General features: G+C 38.7%; 1 protein-coding gene across 3 annotated transcripts in view; it reads right to left on the bottom strand.

Moving 5' to 3' along the window:
• pde4d (phosphodiesterase 4D, cAMP-specific) overlaps positions 1–22,124 on the bottom strand; it is a 200,669-nt gene that overhangs the window by 147,765 nt on the left and 30,780 nt on the right. For 2 of the 3 annotated variants that reach the window (XM_053680374.1, XM_017467927.3), the window contains exon 3: positions 15,451–15,680. In XM_053680374.1, coding sequence (XP_053536349.1) covers positions 15,451–15,680 — 230 coding nt within the window. Of the gene's footprint in view, positions 1–8,566; positions 9,539–15,450; positions 15,681–22,124 lie in introns of those variants that run through there. The other variant, XM_017467926.3, reaches the window with a different exon arrangement.

Here is a 22,124-nt window from a genome sequence, read left to right as displayed (position 1 = left end):
TTCCCAGAGCTCAGGATCAAACCAGGACCCTATGAGAATTTTCTTCAAGCTCAGCTAAAGTCATCCTTTCAGCTTTCTTCCAGCAGCTTGCATAGAAAATAAAGACATGTTCAGGGGCAGCCGGTCTAATTAATAACTTCCACTCAAATTAAACACATCTGTTAGCGGATGAAATCAAAAGCGGCTTGTGCGAGTCATCCTTAGCAGATGGCATCAGAATACCGGAATAAAAGGAAAGCCCATTGAGACGTGCTGAAGCCACTCATTACTGAAAGCATTTTTACATTTCTGCACATGCTACGTCTGGCTGTGGTACAGCTTCCCGTTTTTTTGCCATGCACTCTTATGATGGACCGCACTAACCGACTGATACCTACCCACCACAAGCAGGATCTGTGTAAGCGCTCCCTATATCAGCTATCCAGGTGGTGAGGATAGCTTTTGGTCTGTACTTAGACACGAGACAGGATTAACACACAAATACAGCGTGATGGATCTGTTCAGAAAACGTGCTTAAATAAAGCTTAGCACTTTCATCCAATAAGTTCTTTATGTATTCCCACTCTATTTTTTGTAAGAACACCGTTCAGACTGCTCTGTAGTCTGCTCAGACAATCAGGAATCAGTATGACAGACTCTCAGCTGGGCTTGGCTGGGGTAAACTCAGCAGGGCAGAGAAACTACAATGGAATCAATAGACATGACGACATGGGGAAGCTGGGAAGCCAATGGCTAAGAGAAGAAAAAAAAAAAAAAAAGTTCAGTCCCAGCAGGCAACAGTTTGAGAGATGGATAATCAAAAGCACAGTATTCTCTGCTGAATTAAATGCCAGAAGTTGATGACTGCACAGACTGCACAATACATTTTGAGGACAAATACTGCAAGAGCATTATTATGTATAAAATTCTGAAGTACACAAAGTGCTACGTAGCATCGCAGATGAATTCTTAGTCAGCTTATCCTTCTTACAATGGGCATATTTTCTTTACAGGAGAGCACATCGAATTAATAAAAAAACGTTGGTATTATTTTATTAACACAGCCACTCAAAATTAAAATCATGATGAAATAACACATTATGATTATGTGGCTTCATGACCTTGTATCTCATGCCTTCATTAAGTTCACATTAACTTTCAGCACACAATAATAGGATGTGCTGGATCACGTAATATTGTACAAGCTTCCGAATAATGAGAGTTCAAGTAACAAAATTATAACCAAGTCTAGTCATGCAGCAATACTTTGGTATTATACAACCCCTGGCAAAAATGATGGAATCACCACACTTAGAGGATGCTCACATGAATTTTTTTTACTTTAGCAACCAAAAACAAAATCACAGATATGACAAAAAATATAATCGTTTAATAACTGAACATTCTGGCTTTGTTTAATGTACCTCAAACCATTTAAATGAAATTATTTTCATAAATGGCATATTTGTATTCTAGATCAAGTTGAGGAAAAAAAAATTATAGAATCATTCAATGTTGAGGGAAAAAAAATAATAAAAATATGGAATCACCTTGTAATTTGTACTTCTAAAACAAATACCAGCACAAGTCTAAAAATACTAACTAGTCTGCAGTTAAAACAGTGCACTTACGACCCTTAAAAGAGAGCTTACAGACCTAAACCTTGGACTTTTTGAAAGGAAACTCCCCAACAAGAGAGGTGTCAATTGAAACAATGGAAAGGATTATAAAACTCCAGCAAGAAGGAAATCCAACACAGAATGTAGCAAAAGATGTTGATTGTTCCAGCCAGCTGTGTGTCAGTTGGTGCAAGTTTAAACAAAATGGGAAGTTTACATAAAGGAAAACATTCGAATAGACCAAAGAAGACGTCAAACCGTCAGAATAGAAAGCTCAACGCGATATGCCTTGAAAATAGAAAATGCACAACAAAACAAATGAAAAACAAATGAGCAGAAACAGGAGTCAATGTCTGTGACAGAACTGTAGGAAATTGATTGGAATGGGATTTAGGTATAGAAAAGCCAAAGCAAAACCAGCACTAACGCCTAAACAGAAGAAAACAAGGTTACAGTGGGCTAAAGAGAAGCAATCATGGAGTGTGGATGATTGGATGAAAGTGATATTCGGTGATAAATCATGAATCTGCATTGGCCAAGGAGTTGATGCTGTAACATTTGTCAGGTGCTGTTCTAACGAAACATATAAAGATGACTGCCTGAAGAAAACAATCATATTCCCCCAGATAAAAGGACCAGGTGAGACCTCAACAGTCAATGCACGGGTGTACACTGTAATTCTCGTTCCATTGATAGAAAACAGGTTTGGTGATGATGAAGTGATATTTCAGGATGATCATGCATCTTGAAACAGAGCAAAGAGTGTTGAAGCTTTCCCTCAGGAAAGGCATTTCAACTCACTGATGGAGAATATAAAGTCCACACTTCAAAAGAATTCAAACCATCATGAAAGCCGAGGAGGAGGAACGAAGTACTAATTGTGATTTTTTTTGTTGAAGATTCCCATATTTTTTTCCTCAACATTGATTCTTGATCTGGGGGGAAAAAATATGGCATTTATTAAAACAATTTTATTTTCCTTGTTTGAGGTATGTATCATGAAGCCAGAATGTTCAGCTATTAAACAAAAATTGTTTTGTCATATCTTTCATTTGTTTATTTGCTACAAAGTATTAAAAAAAAAAACCAAAAAAAAAAAAAAAACCCATGTGAGCATCCTCCGATTCCACCATTTTTTGCCAGGGGGTGTAGTATGCATTTTCTTTTCCCAATTTATTTTGTCAGGCTTAAAGGCAGGTGCTCATGATTAAAGGCAGTGTCTTTGACACTAATGAAAAACTCATCAGAGGAACTGCTGCTAAAGTAAAATCTGTCAACCTTGGAAGTATGAACAACATGCAAGTGATTTGCACCAATCTGAATTGCACAGCAAAAAAATTCAACATAAGTGCATTCATAAACACTGAATATGAGTAACTTTCCACATGTAAACATTCACATACATTTTGGATTTAAGTTATGCAATTAAGTGGCCAGATCTGACTATGGCCTGGATGTGCACGCTCAACCACAATTTCCAACCATTTTTACTGATGGTTTTTTCCCAAAGATCTGAATATAGCTTTCCCTTTAGTCACTGTTGCTATTGAAACACAGCCAGTTGAGCAGTCCGTCTAACTGAAGTTCCTGCCATCCGTGCTCCATAACACATCCTCTTTCAAAGTCATATAGATCTTATCATCTTAATCCAAATGTGCTTGTTTATCATTTTTATAAATGCCACACAGCATGGGATGATGCATCACGCATTACACACAACTGGGAAGCATCTGCATTCATCTTTCTATTAAACCTTTTTCTGCCTGTATCAGACATATAGCATTGGAAATAATGTTGGCATGTATACACCCACAGAGCACTTTATTAGGAACACTATACTAATACTAGGTAGCCCCCCTTGCTATAAAAACAGCCACAATTCTAAGAAAAAGGGTAAATCGTGGCCATGAGGGGATACACATGGTCAGCAACAGTACTCTACAATAGGCTATGGCATTCAAGTGATGATTGATTGGTATTAACGGGCCCAAAAGTGTCAAAAACATTCCCCACACCATTACACCACCTCCACCAGACTGGACGGTTGACCCAAGGCAGGTTAGATCCATGGATGCATGCTGTTGGTGCCAAATTCTGACTCTACCATCTGTGTGCCTCTTAAATCGAGATTCATCAGACCAGGCTACGTTTCTCCAGTCTTTTCTAGTTTTGCTGAGCCTGCAGCCTCAGCTTTTTTGTTCTTGGCTGACAAAATTGGAACCAGACATGGTCATCTGCTGCTGTAGCCCATCCGCCTCAAGGTTTGACATGTTGTGCATTCTGAGATGCTTTTTTGCTCACCACAACTGTACAGAGTAGTTATCAGCATTACTGTAGCCTTTCTGTCGGCTCGAACCAGTCTGGCCATTCTCCATTGACCTCTCTCATCAGCAAGGCATTTCCGTCTGCAGAACTGCAGCTCAGTGGAGGTTTTTTCTTTATTGAACCATTGAGTAAACCATAGAGACTGTTGTGCATGAAAATCCCAGATGATCAGCAGTTATAGAAATACTCAAACCAGCCTGTCTGACACCAACAATCTTGCCACAATCAAAACCACTCAGATCACATTTTTACCCCATTCTGATGGTTGATGTGAACATTACCCAAAACTGCTGGCCCATATCTGCATGATTTTATGCCCTGCTACCACATGATTGGCTGATTAAATAATTGCATGAATAGGTAGGTGTACAGGTGTTCCTAAAAAGTGCTCAGTGAGTGTAGGTGTGTTCTGGTCTACAGTAAGACTGACTATTCTGACAATAAAGTCTGACACATATAGAATGTTCACCTTAAAGATAGCATTGAATGACTTAATAGATCACTCTGTCCTTCTCTGAAAGCTTGCCACTGAAATCAGAGTCACTTTTACAAGATCTCGATCATCCTCCCGTCTGCAAGATCCAATGTAAATAGAGATACGTTATAATTATACAGTCACACAACCACCCATCTGCAATCCCAAATTAAATGTCAATTACTTAAGACTATGCAGAGGATAAGCAACCTTAAAAATATTTTTTAATATGATTCCTGATCTTTGAACAAAACAAAACAAAAAAAAAAAACACAATATTGATATCTATATTCTGAACTTATTACATGAATATAAATGCTAATTTTTGAAGATTACCAACCAGCAATGCCTGTAAACATGCATTTGAGATGCAGGGCGGATATTTAGAGCAAGTCAGTCATACTCTGAAGCTTGCATCAGCTCTCTTGGTCACTACGCACACACATGCGCGCGCGCAGACACACACACACACACACACACACACACACACACACACACACACACACACACACACACAGCACTCACTGTGAGAAACAAGGCTCGGTAATAACTGAGCGTCTCCTCAGGCTTCTCAAACACATCAAAAAGCTTTAGCTTTGACAAGAATAGCAGAAGGCGATGCACGTCATCGTCCACACGTCTGCGTTCGCTGCTGCCAGTCCCTTTTCTACTTTTCAGCAAAAGTTCCACAATGCCGTGAGGACCCACAGCAGTTAGTGAGAATTAGAGATGAGTGGATATTAGTGATGTAGTGGTGAAATGTATATCATTAAGGCAACTGCTTCAACTGGCATTTCTGATGATAAAAAAAATTGTTTGATAAGAGCACTGGCTAGTGTAAGTAATTACATAATCTCCTTAACAGATCAACATGCAACGTTGCCAACAATGTAGGTCTTTCATTGTTTTTGCTTTTGCAAAATAAGTCCGCGTGTCGCTCCAGGGTACATATCACAGATTATTCTGTTCACACTTTATATTAATGAAGCTGGATAAAAGCTGAGCAACTCTTTTGTCTGCACAGACTGTACAATGATTTGCTAGGGTTGATAAACTAGGAGATATTGGATCTACAAAACTGCCTCTATAAATTATTAAATGTAATGTTGAATTTAATTCTGAGAAACCAGCAGTGGTTACAGCCTCATTCTTCACTCAAGCAAAAAAAAACAAAAACACCTTGGTTTATAAAACTATAGTCACACTATTTTCTAATGTTGATGAAAATAATGAAATTAAAAGTTTCGTTTATATTTTGTTCAACGGTGAGCCATAAATTATTCAGGTATTTGTATTACGGAGTTATGAAAGAAAAAGATACAACGAGTTCTCTACTGCCCCAGGTAAATTTTACTGAAAGCGTTATTGTGATTTGTTCTCATTTCATTTTGTCTTATATGTTTTAACTTAAAATACTGCATATTATACTCTTAAAAACAGTAACTAATAGGAACGTTAGAAATCCAAGTCTGGCCTTGTCAAAGCATCATGGGATACAAGGGGTTGATCTTTGTGAGTATAACCAGTCAATAAATCTTACAGCAAGTTGAGCACATGGTTTCCATTTCTTCTTCTGTGATCCAACCGTTTGTGTAAAAACGTCTCATTTCTCTAGCTTTCCGAAGAGATTACTTTTGCTTATCTTGAACTAAGAAATAATCTTTATCATAAAAGCATGAACTGAATCAAATCCCAGTCTTGTTTAGACAAAGGTTATTCTACCTTTGAAACCTTATTTGATAGTTTGTCTCGAAAGCTAAGCCATAATCCTTAATGCATAATCTTAAACAAACAAACAAAAAAAATTTCTAATCGTTTCTGTAGGACATTCATATATTCAGGGATTCCTCTCTTTTTTTTAAATCCTGAAAGTTTAGAAAACCTTAGTGCTATATTACTCATGGATGAGTCAGGGAACCTAATGTGTCTAAAATGAGTGTCAGGTTCATTCTCAAAAAAGAAATCATCTCTTGTAATGAGTAAATGGATTGCGAATTGACTTAAAAAGCAATTACAGGATATAAAGACTGGCTGCGTGACAGAACTTTTCAGTTTGTGCTCAATATAACCTTGATGCATGTTCTTATTAAAGCACAGCAGGATCTTAGACACAGTATGAAATAGAGCCAACAGGTGAAACTGAAGATGTTCTTACGCCAATAAAACCATCCTTCAGTTGACAGTACTTCTCAAATTGAGATGCCATGCAAGCATTAGTGCTGTTTGCATACAAAACATATGCAAACAGAAGTAGAGAACTCATTTGCCCATGAACTGGTTTCTAGGCTCGTCTATGATTGCCTTCATTCCCATTTCCAGCTCAAAAGAGGTCACGGCTGAAATAACTTCTCAGGAGGGGGTTCTGTATATGTTTATATCCTTAGGCACAATTTAGGCCTGCATTTCCCAATCACGCCCCTTGAGTCCTACTGCATTGCACTGCACAATTTGGTGCAATTTCTTGCTCTACTACACCCATTTTAGTCTAAGTCACATGTTAGAGCGCCGAGCAGGAAAAACACCAATATGCAAATACAAGTGGACTTCAGGAGCAGAATAATCAGAGGTTAGGAGAAAATTAAACACGAAGGTAAAATACAAAAAAGTGCTAAATAAAATACATACATAAATTGTGCGACTAATAAAAAGTAACAAGTAGCAAACTATATATTGTATTGTGCACTATGGTAACAGCAGTGAGTTCTGACACAGGAGATAATAATTTAATGTTAATATTAGCATACAAGTAGTTTGCTGGGTAAATAAAGAGTGCAATAGGAGTAGTTTACACACTACAGTACAAAGATAATGTGCAATATGCAGTAATTGTCCAGCTAGCACAGTGTGCATGGTTATTTAATCTTAAGGCTGTGGGAAGAATCTGTCTCTAAATCTGTTTGTGCATGCCCCAACACTGCAGTACCACCTGCCAGATGTATTTTAGTATTAATGGTTTTCAGTTTATCCTGATGAGGATCATGCTGATGTGCCACACAATACTACATCAAATTGATCAAATAGGAAATTATCCTGCAAACTGTAGTATTCTCCTTTCTAACACACAGCTAGTTCAACAAACTTCAATATTAATAATACAACAGAGGAGTTTAATCAGCACGAGATAATTCAGAGAAATAACTAAACCACAGGCTACCAAAGATGGTCCTGGATTAATCCCCATCCTTCACAATTTAATGCACTGGCTCCCAAGCCTGGTCGCAGAGAACCACCTACCCTTACATTTTAACGCACAAGTTCCCATCCCTGGTCCTGATGTACACTCTGTCTATCCTGCACGTCCATTTTAATGCACAGGTTCCCAACTCTGGTCCTGATGTACACTCTGTCTGTCCGGCACGTTCATTTTAATGCACAGGTTCCTAACCCTGGTCCTGATGTACACTGTCTTTCTGGCACGTTTATTTTAATGCACAGGTTCCTAGCCCTGGTCCTGATGTACACTCCGTCTATCCTGCACATTCATTTTAATGCACAGGTTCCTAGCCCTGGTCCTGATGTACACTCCGTCTATCCTGCACATTCATTTTAATGCACAGGTTCCCAACCCTCATCCTGTACTCTGTCTGTCCTGCACATTCATTTTTGCCTCTCCTGCACAGGTTCCCAACCCTGGTCTTCGAGTACCCCCTGTCCTTCACATTTAATGCACAGGTTCCCATGCCCTAGAGTGCCCTCTATGCTTCACATTCATTTTAATGCACATGTTCCTAACTCTGGTCCTGTAGTACAGTCTGTCCCTCACATTATATAGTGTTTTCCTGCTCCAACATACCCACATTAGCTCAGGACCAGGGCCAGGGTTTGGGAGTAAAATATGCTGGATAGACGGGGGAACTGGACTATTTGTATGGTACTAAACTAAAACCATAAGTACCTTGCAATAGTGCACTTACCTAGCAGCAAATGCAAGACGCGTAATGTTAGCGACATGAAAATAGGGGGCTAGCAATTAAGAAAAGTCACGTGACTGAAAGAGGCTCGCGAAGAGCGCGTTGCTATTTGTTTGAATGTTTGTTTTGGCAAATATAGCTGTAGAAAGTTCACGTCTCGGGGACCTGAATTCTCCGAGTATTCCTCATTCTTAACGCGTGTCAGAGAGAAGAAGCGACATGGAAAAGAAGAAAAGGAGCGGAAGTCCGCGTCTCACCGTCGGAGTCCTTGAAAGGACGATGGCCATGACATCCTGGATTTCTTGAGACCGGGGCGACCGCCGGTGTCCACCGCGTACGTGCGCTCCATCGTCCTCGGACACAGATATTTTTCGTTGTCCGAGAAGCCGCGCTGTCTCACCCGGTGGCTCTTCCGCGCTCCGTGGCACTGCTGAGACTGGAGCTGAACCTGAGCCTGGGATTGAGGCTGAAGATCCACTTGGTCCTGTTGTCTCCACAGATGTTTGGGAGTTTTAATATTATTTTCCCCGCTGCTGGGAGAGAGGCACGGAGCCGTCACCCCGCCACCGGCATCCATACTCGCGCTCTTATATACAGATATATATATATATATATATTTATATTGTTTATTTTTTTAAAGGGGGGAAATAAAGAAAGAAACCCCCCACCCACACAGAGAGACAACTTATCCGAGGTTCCTAAAGTAACTTACAGCTGTCATTTCCACAAAGTGGAAGCAGAGACTCCAAATGTCCATTTATGGTGGAAAATGTTAATGAAGTCACTTTACAGTAAAAACATGGCTGCTTAAAAATAATAACGCTAGGCTATTCTTCACCGCGTTTAATTTCCTCCGCGAACCGATACAAAAACAATATCTGTTCGTTCGCTTCAAAGTCATATTGTAACGTTTTAATCCTATCTCACAAATACGACTTATTATTATATTTATAATTGGAAAAAAAAACAACAACAAAAAAGGTTTTTGAAGTCCATATAATCACCCCGCGTTCACACAGCTTGTCTTAGTAGTGAATATGAGCGCGCGCTTGGCTATAAACCTGGGCGCACCACTGGCCACGCCCACTTCAACAAAGCAGCTCCCTTCCCAGCTAAAGAACTCGGGTTCCGCCCACTAGGTGAGATTCTACACACCATTCATGCTATTGTGTCTAAGGACTTTTGTGACGTTTTTAGCAAAGCACGCTTACACACACACACACACACACACACACACACATACATTCCTCACAAATGCCAGTGAAGGCGGCACAGAGTTTACTCTGGATTAGTTGCCTGTCAGGTGAGGCAAATTTTAAGACAAGATCAAGTTAGCTTTATTGTTATATGACAAAACAATTAAATTCCTGTGTTACAGTGAAATGCTCCTTAAACTAACAGATGCGACACAAAAAGCTGTGCACATACTGCATGTGGGGAAATGTACTGCACGCGTTTGAGACTGGTGCACATAATATGAATAGAGCAGATTATGTATTATGGATACAGTGTAGTGTAACAGTGATCCAGAGGTACAGTACATGGGTGATTTTAAGTGCAGACAGGCAGGGGAAGATTGAGTGATTTCAGTGTTCTAACTTCAACGTTTAATTTTTTAGCACGGGGGGCACAGTGGATTAGTGGTTAGCATGTTTACCTCACACCTCCAGGGTTGGGGTTCGATTTCTGCCTCCACCGTGTGCGTGTGTGGAGTTTGCATGTTCTCCCTGTGCTTCTCCAGGCACTCCAGAGGCCTCCCCCAGTCCAAAGACATGTGTTGTAGGCTGATTGGCATCCATAGTGTATGCGTGTGTGCCCTGCAATAGGTTGGCACCCCGTCCATGATATCCCCATCCATGGATGAATGGATGTTATTTAGCATTAATAATTAAATATATATAATTTGCATTTTTAGGGGCCCAAAATGGTTGCCTATCTTTGCCTAGAGCTAAGGTAGTGTAGGGTAGGGTAGTGTTGCTGCCTCAGTGCTCCAGAGTCCACAGTACAATCCTCAGTTCAGCTGTCTTTGTGGCATGACATATGTTCTCCTCATGTGTACGTGGGTTTGTTTACACCACCTCAAAAACATGGATGGGTGGGTGGAGCAGGTGAATGTGTGTGATCAGTGTTCCTGGGATAGGCTCTGGATCCACCATGAGCCTGACCAGGATAAAGCAGTTACATAAGATTAATTTATTCATTAATGTTCATGGTCGTGGTGGAGACAGAGTTTATCCTGGGAAGGATTTACAACCCTGGATAGGATGCACCATTCACAAGTTAATACCTACTTTGAGGCAATTTAACATAGTCAGTCCACCTACCAGGATGTTTTTGGGAGGTGTGAGTCCACACAGGCAGTAACCCAAGCTCAGGATCAAACCGGGGACCCTGGAGCAGTGAGGCGGCGCCACTATCCACTGCACCATCAAGCGACAGTTGCTGAGTGAATGAATGAAGTGCAGCCATAAACTACTGTCACTGCAGCTATGGTTATTGCATAAATCTACATTTAAGATCATTAGGGTACAGCCATAAATTATTGTCAGTGTACAAATGATTTGGTAACTACTCTAGGCTGCCATGTCAGTTCATTTAATGGTTCAATCCATCAAGTTAGAGTTTCCTCTCAATGCAGGTGACAGGTGCTGATGCTTTCCTGTAGGTGTAAAATCCAAACCCATAATCTGACAGAAAGTGCTGAAGCATGAAATTTTGCTCACCCTGACCATGAAATTGCATTTGATGATAAATCTGTTCATTGGTCTTCCTTTCTACTTATCAGATTACCAGTCAGACATTGTTATCTTTTACTTCCTCTGTTCAAGCATAGCATGAAACCTACCAACTGTGAGGCTGACTTTATAACATTAGAAACTACCAGGAAGGCTAATCCAATATGTGCTCACACTGTAGTTGAACAAGCTGAATATTTATATTATATTTCTATATTAAAACCCCTCCCCCTAATCCTATTTTATTTTGGAGGTTTTTTAAGTGCTCCTGAGACATCAAAGTCTCATGCATTGAATTAAAAGAGAAGTATGAACAAAGTAGGACCTTGTTGAAGCTTCAGTAGATCAAATTTGGAGATTAAAGTCATGACCACAGTGGTTTGAGCAACATTAGAACCACAGGCTTCTCATAAATCAATGTCCTTATATCACTATGCCACACAGCATCACCCCCCCCCCCCCATATATATATATATATATATATATATATATATATATATATATATATATATATATATATATATATATATATATATGTGTGTGTGTGTGTGTGTGTGTGTGTGCTATATGTATAATGTGTTATATATAATTTTCATAACCTAGGGTTAGGATTAGGGTTAGGGGTTAGGTTTAGGGTTAGCCTAAACCTAACCCATAGTACCGTTGTTCCACATCTAAATTAGAAAACATCAATAGGTGCATACACATTTTGTCAATTTTTCAAATTTTAATATAAGTTCAATTATGATTTGCATACTAATGTACTCTCCCATTATTAACCTTAAAGGACAAAGTAAATAGATTGCGTAGTGTGGTATTTTAGGTTAGGTCGCCCCCCCCTTAAAGCACACATCAGTGGAACTAATCCAAATGCACATTTCCTCACAGCAAATCCATAATTTATTCCATGTCAATTTCAATTGTTACAGTTACATTTATATAGCGCTTTTCTAGACACTCAATGCACTTTAAATGTATGGGGGGGGGGGCATTTCCTCAACCACCACTAGTGTGTAGCATCCACCTGCATGATGCGACGGCAGCCAAAGTGCACCAGAACACCCACCACACACCAGATATTAGTGGAGAGGAGAGAGAGGTGTATCCAATTCAGAGATGGGGATTATTAGGGGGCCATGACAGAGAAAGGCCAGTGGGGGAATTTCACCAGGACATCGGGGTTATACCCCTACGTTTTACAGTAAGTGTCCTGGGAATTTTAATGACCACAGACCGTCAGTACCTAGGTTTAATGTCTCATCCGAAAGACGGTGCTGTTTTTACATTGTAGTGTCCCCCGATCTAATACTGGGGCATTAGATCCCACACAGAACACAGGGTGAGCGTCCTCTGCTGGCCTCACTAATACCACTTCCAGCAGCAACCTTAGTCACATTAAAGCTCATTGCAGTCCTGCCTTGAGGGTATGTTGTAAATGTGTATGCTCACATATAGAAGACCAGTCCCCTGCATCATTCTTCCTAGTGAACTATTAAATTTGCATTTAATGAGAGTGCACATAAACACATAGTAGAGTTACTGTAGTTAAGCCAACAGTTTAAAAGAAACAGCCACCATGAATGAGTTCCATTCATTTATAATTAAACCTGTGATCTGAAATGGTACCTGAGATTTATTTTGTAATGCTGTTCAACTACCTGCTGATAGTGGTGCCAGTCATTTTAGCCCTTGCATCATCTGTACATAAAGAGAGCAATGCCAAAGCACTTTAGTATTCCAGTCTGTCCAACTCTCTCACTCCTCATCTACAGTTTGCTCAAACAGGTCAGCATAAAAAGCTTCAACTTTCATGCTAGAACCACCATCAACGCCATCACACTCGTCATCTCATAGATTGCTAACTAGCCAAGTGGCATGTCTGCTATAACTCGGTGTAACTGCATATAAATCCCTGCATTCTGAGACTTTGAATCCACAGTTTATCTCCAATACTGTGCTGGATTTCCATTAATATGACTTTGTACGTCGTGTATATATATGTGGCTCTTTTGTATTTATGAGCTAACAACACAACCTTGCAGTTATCCCTTATGTTTAAGATGATTGAAAAAAAAATTCCTTCTGTTAAACACCATTGTAACTGCGCTAGCAATGTCACCCTGTGACAACAGCACAGCAGACACCCTATGACATCTCAGAGAAATGACAAAAATAGAGTACTAACTGAGAAATTAGCACCAGAATTGCTAAACACATCAGAGATATTTGAAATACAAACACATTTGATGTGTTCCAGGGTTTCGATTTTCTTTAATCAATGAATATTTTACCTATGCCACTGATTTTGGGATGTGTAGTTCTGTTTTAGGAGTTTCAGCATTCTGTACATCTATTACAATATTTGTACTGGTTAAAGCACATAGCATGTGCTAAAATGGTCTGTTGCAAGCAGATTGAAAAGCAAACCTCTCTTGTGTATTTCAGACCATACGCTGAAGAAGCAAACTGCTGTTGCACATAGCTTAGCATCTGATTGACAGCCCTCAGTCTCTAGATGGAACACATGTCACTTATCTCATTTATTTGACACGAACGCCAACAATAACAAATTGTTGTTTTGACAGGAATGCCTCTTCCTTCTAACCTTCACAACTCATTTGACAGCGGACATTTTCGATCTAGCTAACGCCACGGACTACTGAAATTCAGCTCTGCAGAGCTGCAAATTTCAGACCCAAATTACAAAAACAGAACTCATTATTAATGGTGAAACTGTGTAATCAAGTTTCTAAGCTAAGCATCGCTCATTTCCGAGATTCGTTTTACACGGCAAATTCAAATGCAAGCACAAGTTCAAAGCTGACATTCACAGCAACCAGACAAAGAAACATTTCAGAAACAATTCAAACAATCCAATATTTCTCATGAAGAGACAAAGTGTGCGCTTGGTGAATAATTTAGAATAATAAATGTACCTCTCAAAGCTTTTGAACATAAATGTGCTTTTAGTTTAACCTGTTTTCAGCTACAATGGCACACACATTACAGAAACTGGGTTCCACCAACAACGATTATGACTTAACCTGAATTAAAGCACAGTTTTATCTGTAAATCCAATATTAAGCAAAATATTCACTTGTTTAAAAATAAATAATTAATTCAAGGCATCATTAATTCTGGTTTTTAGTTTTACAGTAAACTTAGATTAAGACCAATCCTGTTGCTCCATTAAACTCAAAAAAAAAATATACACAGTGTACTCCAAAAGTATTGGAACAGCGAGGCCAATTCTGTTGTTTTCGCTGTACATTGAAGACATTTGGATTTAAGATCTAAAGATGAATATGAGACGACAGACAGAATTTCAGCTTTCTTTTCCTGATATTTACATCTAGATGTGTTAAACAAATTAAAACATGGCACCTTTGGTGGCAGACCACCCAATTTGTAGGTGAGCAAAAGTATAGGAACCGATACAGTAAATTCAAGTAAATAACACTTATTATTTGGTTGCATATCCCTTCAAGCCGGTGACCCACCGATGTCACCAAACTGTTGCATTTTTGTTTTCTGTTGCTATTCCAGGGTTGTACTGTAGCTTCTTTCAGTTGATGTTTGTTTCAGTAGGGTTCTCCCATTAGTCTCCTCTTCAGCAAACAAAAATTGTAGCATGGACACTATTAGATAGATTTGATAGAAACAATCTATCTCAACTCTACAGTACCATTGTTGCTGTTTGTTTTTTTTAGACTGTCATGGTGGTCTTAATGTGTTAATTTAGCCAAGTCAAAGATGGGGAATATTATTATTATTATAATTTTCGGTCGAGTTTTAATTACTTAATTACATGGTGTAGCACTACTAAAGGTAAAATAAAAATTCAAGCTAAACTCTGCAGTTATCTCTGTAAGAGCTAAGAAACAGTTCATCCATGGTTAGATGTCAGATTAAGGCATCCTAGAGAACATCCCCTAAGGTAGATACTCCAGCATAGTAGATGAAAGTTAAACAAATAAAAACAATGCTAGCTCAAACATATATGCTAATGTAGCCACCGCTAGATAAGGTAACCAGTTTGGCATAAAATTATTTGCGTAATTCAAATGAGTTACTGTACAAGTATACAGGAATTAAACTCCACACTATTCACATGATGTTGTGATGCAGACATTTTCCCAACTAAATCAGCACTGACAAATATTTTATATATACTGTAAAATTGCTTGGAATGAAATGTATAGGATGGCAAAGAAACCTACAAGGTAGGAGAATCCAATGCAAGCACAAATCCTTAGGTCTTTAACCAGAGGAGTACATTTCTTTGTTAATATGGTTCCTTAAACTGAAACAAACATTGTTGTTTTGGTTCCTCATATAGGTAAAAGACATCTGTCAGAAACTATAACCTGAATAAAGGGTTGGTAAATAAAGGTTTGTCTGCATACTTGCTGTTCTCTGCAGAGGTGATGGCAATGAGCGGTGGAGCTCTCAGGGGGAGGCTGGTGGGTCGCGGCTGTGCCGTCTCTGTCTCTGGCCTTCTCTCACAGTAGTACTGCTCAGCCTGGCGGAAGGCCAGCGGCGGCAGCTGCACACTGCGACACGAGAGCCTTCGCACTGTGAATGGCTCCATGCAGGTGAGCGGACATCCGTCAGGAGACAAAGAGGAGTCCGACACCTGAGCGAGAAAGTGTCAGAGTCAGACTGGGAGATGTACTTTTGAAGGTTCTCTAGTGCTGAGCTCTTGTTTTTGGTTTCAGGAGACTTTTGTTTGTGTAGATATTTGATTGAAAATCATGATCAGGGTTTCATTCTAGTTCTAGTAAGCACTGACAGACCAGAAATGTCGAATTCTTTCAGTTGACTTAAAAAGTAGCCCCTAAAAAGATATTATATAAAAAAAATAAATAAATAAAAAAACCCATATTATGACATTTCCCTCTTCCAAAATTCTAAACAAATCTAGACAACTTCTCAGTGGGAAGTGGCTGGCTTAAGTAGGCCTTGGGATTTCTAATATTCTGGCATTTAAATGTATTTTTTAAAAGCAAATGGCTGCTAAAGTTTGGAACAGAAGCTGTTGTTACTATTTCCTGCAGGCCCATTTCCAAAGAACGCCAGAGATAAAATCAGGACAACAGCTACATATAAAACTTTTTCAAATAAATTAAGTATAAATTAAGATTTCTTTCAATAAACATCACATAGAATTAAGAAAATGATGAATGAATTAACTAAATGAATTACTCTGGCAACACAGCTTCAGCAAAGTAGTACCTTCCCCTTTTGTCCATAATAGGATTGATAATATGAACCTGTACACATATTTCTGTCATTCTAGAAAATGCCTAGTCATAACAATAAGTGAAAAACAGGAGTCTGTTGATCCCTTTTTTTTGAAACAGCATAATATAGCTGGTTGAAAAATGTTGTTTTTGTGTGTACTCCTCATATCTGATGTATGAACAGTGCAATTTTCTCTATAATTTAACCAGAGAAGTGAAATACAGTGAATTATAGACAAAAGTTTTTGTCTATATTTGCTAGCCAAATACTTTTGAGTATATATATCAGACACATCACACCTGGAGGGCGGTTACCTTCCTTCCATAAATGTTAAATCAACATCTCTTTGCAGAAAAGCTATTTAACTTTGTTAAATAACAACATATTTTTAATCTGTCCCTGTGAATGAGTTGTTACTGTAGACGATAACTTCTTAGAAAGAGCACATTAGTTTAATCCTACCATTTGAATTAGAATCACGAATCAGAATCGACAACTCAAGAGTGCTGTGGGATAAAGAGTAATTGATTTTTGTTAGTCAGTGCTTTTTCTGCATAACTGACAAATCCCTGTAAGAGGGAGAGCTGTAAGGTGTGTGAAGTGGTTATCAGTTTGCTACTTAGTAGCAAATGTATCAAATGCTACTGTTGTCGCTTGTATACATGTACTGTTCAGCGAAATAATGGTAACTAATGTATAGCCTACAGCTCATTATACTGTTTATATACAGTGCTGTGATTTCTTCTGTTTTTATGTATATTTCATACTAAATAGTTTTAGATCTTCAAACAAAGGCAACCTGTGTAAACACAATACAGTTTTTATTTTTATTTTTTATTGAAGCAAAAAAAAAAAAAAAAGTTATCCAACACCAATCACCTATGTGAAAAACTAAGTTCCCCCTTAAACTTAAAATCTGGTTGTCTCACCTTTAGCAGCAATAACTGCAACCAAATGCTTCCGATAAATGGCCAACTCGACTTTGCAGAACTGCTTTAGTTCAGCCACACTGGAGGGTTTTCAAACATGAACTGCCCGTTTAAGGTCCTGCCACAGCACCTCAGTTGGTTTAAGTCAGGACTTTCACTAGGCCACTCCAACTTTAATCGTACTTTTTTGAACCATTCAGAGGTGGACTTACTCCTATGCTTTGGATCATTGTCTTGCTGCATAATCCTATAGTTGTTCCTATAGGATTTTCTGTTAGAGAGAAGAATTTATGTTTTCCTCAATTATTACAAGTTGCCCATGTCCTGCAGCAGCAAAGCATCCCCACACCATCACACTTCCACCACTATGCTTGACCGCAGGTATTTTTGTGGAATTTGGTGTTTGGTTTATGCAGATGTAATGGGACCCGTGTCTTCCAAACAGTTCCACTTTCGACTCATCAATCCACAGAATATTTTCCCAAACGTTTATGGATAATCAAGGTGTGTTTTGGCAAAATTCAGACGAGCCTTAATGTTCTTCTGGGTTAGCAGTGGTTTTCACCTCGCCACACTTCCATGGATGCCATTTTTGCCCAGGGTCTTTCTGATAGTGGAGTCATAAACAGTGACTATTATTGATGTAAGACAGGCCTGTAGGTCCTTTGATGTTGTCCTTGGCTCTTTTGTGACTTGCTGGATGAATCCAAGAACCTTTGAAATAGTTTTGTAACCCTTCTCAGATTGGTGTGTTTCAATCACCTCGTTTCTCATCATTTCTGGAATTTCTTTCAACTTTGGCATAGTGTGTTACTGGGTAAGACCTTTTAACCAACTTCATGCTGATTAAAAAAGTTTTTATTTAAGTGTTGATTAGATTGAACAAGGTTTTCAGTAATCAGACCTGGTTGCGTCTTGTCCAGTTGAACCCCATCATGAATGCAGTTTCATAAATTTTGGGAATTTTTAACTATGGGGCAAATACATTTCCACACATACCCAGTTGGTATTGGTTAACTATTTTGCTACAATAAATAACATTATCATTTAAACACTATATTTTGTGTTTACTCAGGTTGCCTTTGGTGAATTAGATTTTGTTTTAATTTCTGAAACAATTTATGAGATATACACAAAAACAGAAGAGATCAGGATGGGGCAAATACTTTTTCACAGCACTGTACATCATGTTTGTTTAAGTGTAATTAAGTTTTACTTGGTGCGTGCTGGGCTTCATTAGCAGATTAGCAAAGGAAGTTATATTGCACTAGTTACTTACACTCACTAGTATCACCAATGACCTTTATACTTCCTTCCAATCTTTTCTTCAGAATGTCTCTGTACACATTTAAGGAGAGGTTGGATTTGACAGGATGACATAAAATACAGTTATAAGCTTTTCTTCTAAGGTAAATTGGAACTAAATACAGGTAGGAAATACAGTTGTGAATGGGGGAACTGAAGACTCATCGGAGAACATGCACTAGAGGATTGGCTGAAGGAATCATTTGAGTCATTTGGGTTTTCCACTTCAGTGTTGTCATACTCTCATGTCCACCATGGATAATTCCTCTCCAGATCACTAGAGGGCAATCTCCCTCATAGTTTGAATGTCTTTCCAGTGCACACCTGTCTCGTGTTTCCCTTGGTTAATCCCCCTTTATAAATTCTATGTTTGCCCTCTTGTTCTGTGGCATTTGTTTTGTTTTATGTTGTATTGCAGCATGGTTATGTGAGTAGGTATCTTCTTTTGTATTCGCCATGGTAGATTCTTGTTTTGTATCCTTTGTTGCTTTTCTAGCCTTCTGAACCTCACCTTGACTGGTTTTTGTTCAGTTTACATTTTGTTAAAGAAAAGAAAAGAAAGAAAGACTGCACCTGCTTCCACCTACCTGTATTTGGTGATCATACCTTATTTGTTTAAAATTGAAATGTCATTGTCACTAGTGTGAATGTAGAGTTAGTGAATGGTACAAGCCATGTAATGTCCTTAACAAGAATCAACCCTTGAATATTTTTGTCCATTTATATAATAATAATAATAATAATAATAATAATAATAATAATAATAATAATAATAATAGCACAGCCTATGTAGTTACAGTGATAGGTTCACAAAGATTAAATGTTGATAGGGTAATAGTATAGATCAGGGGTTCCCAAACGTTTCCAAGGCAAGGCTCCCCAAATGGCATTAACATTTGACCGAGGTCCCCCTTCTGCAAGATGTCTTTAAAACACATTAAAAATACAGACTTTTGAATATATCCCCCTTTTTTAATAATTACATCTTACATCTTTACATTACATTAGGAATTGATTGTGTGTGTGTGTGTGTGTGGTTGAGAGTGAGAAAGAGAAAACGTACTAGTGGGAGGGATGGGCACACCGAATTGTTGAGGCCCCCCAGGCACCCCCTGGCGGCCCCCACTTTGAAAACCACTGGTATAGATAACTTTTTACTTATTAGCAGTCTAACAGCACTAGCTATAGCACTGTTACCATTACCGTGAAGACTATCAAAATATTCTTGTACCAACTTATTGTTCATTAGTATTCATAGCAGCATGAATTCAACCTCACACATTTCACACTGCTCTTACCCCACAGTTGTGCTTCTAGTTGTTTTACAAACTTGTGGCCAGGGGAAAACGTCTGTTGTGGGCTAGTCTCTCAGTCCAGTAAGAGCTGTCATATAAGATTCCATCGTATGAAAATAGACAGACACTATTTCCATTCTATTTGTTCACAAAATGATTGTTGCATAAATATGGCACATTTTATTGTAACAAATCCTTCATAATCCAGTCTCTCTGCAGGAGCAGCAGCAATCTAAATTCTAATGATTGTGGAAAAAATGGTTTCGAGGAGGTCTAGATGGTGTTGAATTCCACAACGTATCATCCACGTGTACAGCAGAGTTGAATCAGTAATACACTACAGAGGCGGAGCTACAAATGGTTTTCCATTATTTAAACCATGAGACCGGCATGATTTATCATTACAAAGCAGGTCATTTCAACTAAAATCTTTCAAATATATATATATATTTCTCTTGGGTTCCTTTAACCCCCAGTGAAGTATGATTAAGTCAAATATGGCTGTTTGGGTTCTTTATACTTCCCTTTTTTTATTTTTTAAATAATGGAGTTATGCATGAACCATTTCTTCTGTTCTCACTGAGTCATATATTCTTCTTCTTCTTCTTCTTCTTCTTCTTCTTAAATCTTAACGGAGGAAATTTCCCCAGTACACATACAATTTTGGCTTGCAAATTTATTGACCCCCCTGGAATTTATCATAGCAAACAATAAATACACACATTCTTCCTGTCAGTATTTTTATTGAACTCGTGTTCTCTTACAGTGACTTCAGAATCAAAATGGGTCAGAAACTCAAAAACTGAAAAATGCTACTTGCATAAGTATTAAACCCTCCCAGGTTCTGGAAGCCCCAGCTGAAACATGATGTCAAATGGACACATTTGACTTCCACATTCTGAGGGATGGGAGTGAAAATGAAGATTAAGGTGCATTCTAAGGAAGTTAAATATAAGGTAATAGAATTTCATAACACTGTTGAATCAACAGCGAGGAAGTTTAAGCTGCACCATACCACCTAAGCACTACAGAGACAAGGCCCTCCCTTAAAAACAAGAAGAGACTGGTGAGGGAATCCACAGAAGGAGTTCTACAAAAGGCGTTACAGAATACAGTGGCAGAGAGTAGAGTGAAGGTGCACCAGAAAATCATTTCAAGAGCTCTGCATAATTCAGGACTGTATTGGAGGGTGGCTAGAAAGAAACCATTACTCAAGGAGAGCTATATGAAAGCACAAGAGTGAACCAGTGTAGATGTGGGGTTTTTTGGTGTAATCAAGATAATGTATTTCGGCAAGTTTCAAAGAGCTATGTGTGGCTCAAACTAATTCTAAGGCATACTTCAATTTACACCATCTCTACATTGCAATATCATGCTCCAGGGGTATACTTATGAGCATGGGCTTATGAACAAAATTGAAGACAGAATGGATGTCAGAATCTGCTTCAGTCTGCTGGAAAAAAAGAAAGCTTGGGAAAAACATCACCTTTCAGGAGGACAGTGGTCACAAACACAAGGCCAAAGCAATGCAGGAGTGGTTAAGAACTAAAAGGTGAATGCTCTACAGTGGCCAAGTGAAAATCTGTGGCAAGATTCAATTGCATTCAATGAACAATACAACCAACCAGAAGAACCTGGAGCAAATGTTCCAGGAAAAATCCCTTGCAAAAAGTGTGAAACACTGGTAGGAACACACTTAAAGCTGTTATTACAGTAAAAGGTGGGTTTACCAAGTACTAACCTGAAGGGGTTGTAGAAGGATCTACAGGGTTATAAAATAGATAGAAGTACCCAAGGAACATCAACCACTTGGTATTTGACGTACATTTAACTACTTTAACTTGGTCACGGGTTCACTCTTTCTTCCTCATTAACAAGTGCTTAAAATAAAAATCTGGAAAGTGTTTTATAGGCTTATATTTAAGTTATTTTACCAAGTTTATGTAATGCCTTCATATAATGCCCAACAATACATTTAACAAATGCTGTAATTGTAAATGTAAGTAAGTGTATCAGTATACTGATCGCTGAACAACACTGTGAGCGTGGTGAGAGTCTACAAGTCTCGGGACTCTTCTTCAAAAAGATTAGATCTCAGGATGGTGTTGGAGAGCGCTATTCAACACACCACTCGAAAATCTCCCATACGATAGGTATTCAACAGGGATGAGAGCCGGTGAGTGTGAAGGCCCTAGCATATGATTGGTATCTTTTTCATACTCATGAAACCATTCAGTGAGCCCTTGTGGATGGGAGGATTATCACTCAGATCATTTTTTCCTTTTGCCATCCTGATCCAAAATCGAT

This window comes from Ictalurus punctatus, chromosome 5 (genome assembly GCF_001660625.3).
Source record: "Ictalurus punctatus breed USDA103 chromosome 5, Coco_2.0, whole genome shotgun sequence".
Taxonomy (NCBI): Eukaryota; Metazoa; Chordata; class Actinopteri; order Siluriformes; family Ictaluridae; genus Ictalurus; species Ictalurus punctatus.
The sequence above is the reverse complement of the archived record's forward strand: the minus strand, read 5'-3'. Positions and strand labels throughout refer to the sequence as shown.